This window comes from Asparagus officinalis, chromosome 10, assembly GCF_001876935.1.
Source record: "Asparagus officinalis chromosome 10, Aspof.V1, whole genome shotgun sequence".
Classification (NCBI taxonomy): Eukaryota; Viridiplantae; Streptophyta; class Magnoliopsida; order Asparagales; family Asparagaceae; genus Asparagus; species Asparagus officinalis.
Window position 1 is genome coordinate 11,540,436 of NC_033803.1, and position 5,041 is coordinate 11,545,476.

The following is a 5,041-nucleotide window of genomic DNA, read 5'->3' on the forward strand; positions in this document are numbered from 1 at the left end:
CAAACGCCGCGCATTATCGGCACAAGTACGGGCCAAAGCCGAAGAAGCCCGTCGGAAGCTACAGAAGGAGGTGGTCAAGAAACCGCCATCAACTCGTATGGTTTGGAGGCCGAAGTCTGAAGCGGCGGGTCAGACCAAGGAACAACTACGGCGAATCAACCTAAATCGCTGGTGATTTCCGCAACTGTTCCGGGAGAGCCCACAAGACCATCCCAGCGGAAGAAGTCAGTTTTGGAGCGCCTCGGTCCACTTCCTAAAGAACGAGGTAAAGCTCCAGTTCAAGAACGGTTGGGGCCAATGAAGAAGTCCCAAACAATTCAACATGCTGGGGGTCACCGCAACCCTCAACATTGGGAGAAAATCGTGGCACCCAAGCGCACATCTTTGCGCATCGAACCTCAGATGGAAACATTGTCATCTGATAGTGATAGTGTTATACCTGAGAAGTCGTGCCCGCACACGATAGGTTACTCCGACTATCAAAATGACGAGTTGTACTATCGTGCTGGGGGTACTTGTTGTCTGATGACGATGACGTTATACCTGGGAGATCGTGCCAACACACGATAGGTTGCTCCGACTTTCAAACGGACAAGCTGTACTATCGTGCTGGAGGTACGAATAGAACCAGGAAGAGGAGCCCTCAAAGATTAGAGACTCAATGTCCTTGCTCAAAACTCATTCGGGCAGTATTATCTGAGTGCGACTGCACCAAAATGTTTCCCGAAAGAGTTTCCGTGTTCCAAAGACTCGGTATGGAAGCGCCAAAGCCAAGGACTAGACGTTTCCGAAGAAGAAGAACAATGGTCGAAGATGGTGAACGGTTTATCCCGAATCCTAAGCAGGGATAAGTCTGCGCCTAACACGCGCTGTCGGTTTAGTCTTTCTCCGAGGAAAAAGATACCAGACTTTGATTCTGGGATATGTTATCCTGAAACCTATGCAAGGTTAAGTCTGCGCCTAACACGCGCTGCCGGTTAGTTCTTAACCGTTAAAAAGAACACCCATTCACATATTCAACATTGTGGCAGGTTGTTATTAATAACACCAAAATCCATGCCTTACACGTATGGGGAATTTCATCCTGAATCCTAAGAAAGGATATGTCGACGCCTAACACGCGTCAAAAAGACACCAGAGTTCGATTCTGGGGAATTTTATCCCGAAGCCTAAGTAGGGATAAGTCAGCGTCTAAAACACGTGGCTGGTTAGCCTATTCCCATAACAATGGCGAAGTCTACATATTCGAAGTTGTAGCATCAAGTCTAAGGGAGTTCATTCCTTTAGCACAACGTTACATGCGGGACGGATGTCGACAATCCGCATGCTAGCCCGACTCAAACGGTAGTCGGTAAAGGCTAATCAAACCCATTAAAGGCTGGGGGTTAGCCAAAAATCCTAAAGTCAACACCTAACACGTGTCGCCGGGTAACCTATTCCCGTAACAAAGTCAACACCTAACACGTGTCGTCGGGTAGCCTATTCCCGTAACAATGGCGAAGTCTATGTATTCGACATCATAGCACAAAGTCTCGGAGAATTCAATCTCCGAGCATAACGTTACATGCGAACGGATTTAAACAATCCGCATGCTAGCCCGACTCAAACGGTAGTCGGTAAAGGCTCATCAAACCCATTGATGGCTGAGGGTTTGCCAAAATCCCTATGAGTATTGTGGTCAATCATTTCAAATGGAATGACGAATCATAATAAAGACGAAAGCAAGTTTCACTAAGAGAATCAAAAGTCAAAAGTGTTCAGCAAACAAAATCATACATCAAGACCATGACCAAAAATCTGCTGACTGATCTTAGAAAGCTTCTCATCATAAGCTTGCCTAAGTTCAGCCCTGATGGACTCCTCGGTGGTGGCTGAAGTCCTCGCAGCAATCTCTTCTGTCTCGGCTAGCTTCTGCTCTAGGGATCTCAACTCATCAGATAAAGCAGTGTGGGTTTGCTGATCCTGTGCTTTCGTCATCTGAAGAATATCTAAATTCTCCTCTTTTTCACGGAGTGTTCTTCTGAGCTGGTCTATCTCGGTCGCACAAGAGGTAATAGAAAGATCAAGCTCGGCAAGCGAAGATAATCTAGTAGCAAGGCTCGTCTTAACTCGATCTACTCGGCCCCGCTGCATCTGAATCTCGAGCTCAGCAAAAATCCGAGTCTCGCGTGATGACTGTAAGCGGGCGTCTAGCTCGGCAGCAATAAATGAGGAGGCACCTGCATCTCGGAGCTCACGAAACATCTGAAGCTCATGCTCTAGGCAATCAAGGTCATCAACTATAGCCTGTGCCAAATCTGGATGTCCCGCTTCCCTTATCAAATTGACTTTAGAATCAAGGAAAGGCTTGAATTGGCGAAGAGAAAGTCCACCATGGAAAAGCTTGCCAATCATAGCATTCATGAAAGAGAAGAAGGAGCGGACTTCTATGCAGATGACAATCTTCTCAGGGTCATCATCAGATAACAACTCCCTCGCCAGAATATGAAGACGAGAAGAATTCCCTGCACGATAAAAAAAAAACCGTCAGAAAAAGACCTTGAAGAGTAAATAAATAGTATTCATACCCTCTTGAGTCACTGGGGGTGGTGGAGGTGTAACGGCTGGGGGTGTATCAACTGGTGTAGTTGGTCCCATAGCCGGCTCAACAGGGTCATTCTCAACAAAAACTCCTGTTAAATACAAGTCAGAATTCTCAGAGGCATCACATTATAGCTGCATTAGTCAAAATTGGCTAGTCCTATAATTAATTTGGGAGGAGGCATATACCTTCGAAAGAATCATCCTCAAGATTCTTATCGAACGTAGGCTCGGAAAATATATCTCCGGGTAACTGGCCATCAAATTGAGGAGAGCTATACATGAAGTGGAGTGTAGGAGTCTCCGCAATCAAGCCTTCCTCGTCAAAATCATCAATAGAGAAATCTGACGTAAAAGAATATAAGTACCAAAGAAGAATAAAGAGACTACAACCAACAAAAATGAGTTACCCCTTATGGATGCGTTAGCCTCTTTATTCCCAAAATCCACGTATGCCTCCTGCAAGTTATCTGAAGAAGCAAGATGTACAGAGATGATTAGAGGATGCACAAATTCTTTTGTATACCATCTAAAAGATACATTGTCAATAGTAGATGTACCTGGATCTGCGGAATCAGGTCCTACATTGCTATCCTCCCTAATGTCGGCAACCCCTGTAGGCCTTTTTAACTGGGGCAGCGGGTCAGGCTCACCAGGAGACACAGGAACGGAATCGGGACTCATTTCGCTCTCTCCACGCTCTCCTATATAGAGATGGAAAAGCATGAGTCAATGTTCCGAATAACCAAGAAGGTGGTTTACAGAGTAGATGTTACCTCCGTCACTAGCAGGATCATCACCAGCCAAGTCCATATCAAATGCTCGGGAAGCTGCACGCGGCTTGCGGGCTAATCTCTTCCGCCTAGCAGCAGGAACAATAATCGAAGGTCTCGCCTGGGGAGGGGGACGGAACTCTTCATCCTGGTCAACTGGGGTCCCTGAAACATCAAACCATAGTCAGTTTCAATATTTCTGGAAGATGGAAGGAAAAGATGAATAGCAAACCTCGCTCGGAAAAGTCTTCATAACCTTCAGGATCTCCCCCTGAAGCCTCGTCTGCGGAGCCTCTCCAGCAGAACTAAAGGCCCTGTGACCTTCTGCATCAAGTCGGCGGGTCTTGCCCTGAGCCCTCTGTGATCGAGCACCGTCCTGGATAACACGAGAATCAAGTTGAGAGGCTTCTTCGGTCACCAACTCTTCGATAGGCTTCACACGGACAGTCTTATTAGCTGCTAGCAACCACTTGCAGCTCAAGAAAGTGAGGTTCAACTGCCGCTCAGTACCCGGGAGACTGAACCTAGCACCAGTGCAGCCTGTCACGGTCCACAACCATGCACGAAGACCGTCCACCAAACCTCCATGAGCCCGAAGCTGCTGGCGCGGGTTCCCGACATAAAGCTGGTCATAACCAAACTGGCGAGCGAATCGGCAGGGTAGATACGGCTCTATAAAACACTGATTCCCCACCCGGAAAGTCAAGTAGCCCGGCCTGATGTTCACTAGCCAATTAAAGCAGCCGATATCTAAATAAGTGCGATACTCCCTCGGCTTCTCCTCATCAATCAAACATTCGCCATACCGGCTGGAGAACTGCGGAAAACAAGTAGAGAACGCCCAGCACTTGTGGACCTGTAGCTGCCTCCTGATATCAGAGAATCCTCGGCCTTCCCACTCGCCATTCTCAAGCAGCTGTAGTAAGGGAACAGAGTGGTCCATGGCATGCGGTACCGACATCATGTCAGAACGATGAAGGACGAACCAAGCCATCAAATAAACATACGGAAGCTCCACCTTAGTGGTAGGAATCTGAGTCGGCGATTCCTTCTCCTCCCGTGTAAAAGCGCCAGAAATTTGTCGAAGCCCTCGATGAATGTTAGCCACCATCACCGGAAGAAGTGAAAGTTCCTTTCTGTAGGCAAGTTGAACCGCAGGGTAGAGCACTTCCAGTGGCAGAGCGTCACCGGACTGATACGGGACTACGCATTTCTTTAACCAGATGGCGAGGTAGCCGGCAAGAAGAGTCATTGGACGAATCGGTGCGGTCGCATGGCATAAGAATGATTTGAATTTAGTCCCTGCAGGAAAGCCACTCTCAGGACTGCTAATGGTATAGGAGTGGGCGTCAGTCTTCTTCAGCAGCTCATTAACCTCTGAAGGAGTCAGCGGTGCCAGTTCACAAATAGTTTTGCCAGAATGGCTCTCCAGATTCCTGAACAAATATGATGCGAACTGCTTCAGGCTCACATTTGATTTGGTCCTCTTCGCTAAGGGCCTAGACTGCGCCAAAGCAATGTGATAGTGACAAGTGAGGTCCCATAAGGTCTCATAGCGGTCGGGCATGCGATCTTTCAGCTGACTCAGTTCATGGTTGGAAGGAAAATACTCCTGGTATAACATCTGACCCATGGGCAAACCAGAAATCTTATGCATCTCATGGAGAGCCAAGCCCAACTCTCCGTGC

At 47.7% G+C, this 5,041-nt stretch overlaps 1 protein-coding gene across 1 annotated transcript; it reads right to left on the bottom strand.

Moving 5' to 3' along the window:
- On the bottom strand, positions 2,527-3,393 carry LOC109826454. Its single transcript, XM_020393485.1, has 5 exons — positions 3,357-3,393; positions 3,141-3,284; positions 2,991-3,050; positions 2,770-2,925; positions 2,527-2,672 (listed from the first exon to the last, which is right to left on the bottom strand). The coding sequence occupies exons 1-5, from the start codon at positions 3,391-3,393 to the stop codon at positions 2,527-2,529; spliced, it is 543 nt and encodes a 180-aa protein (XP_020249074.1).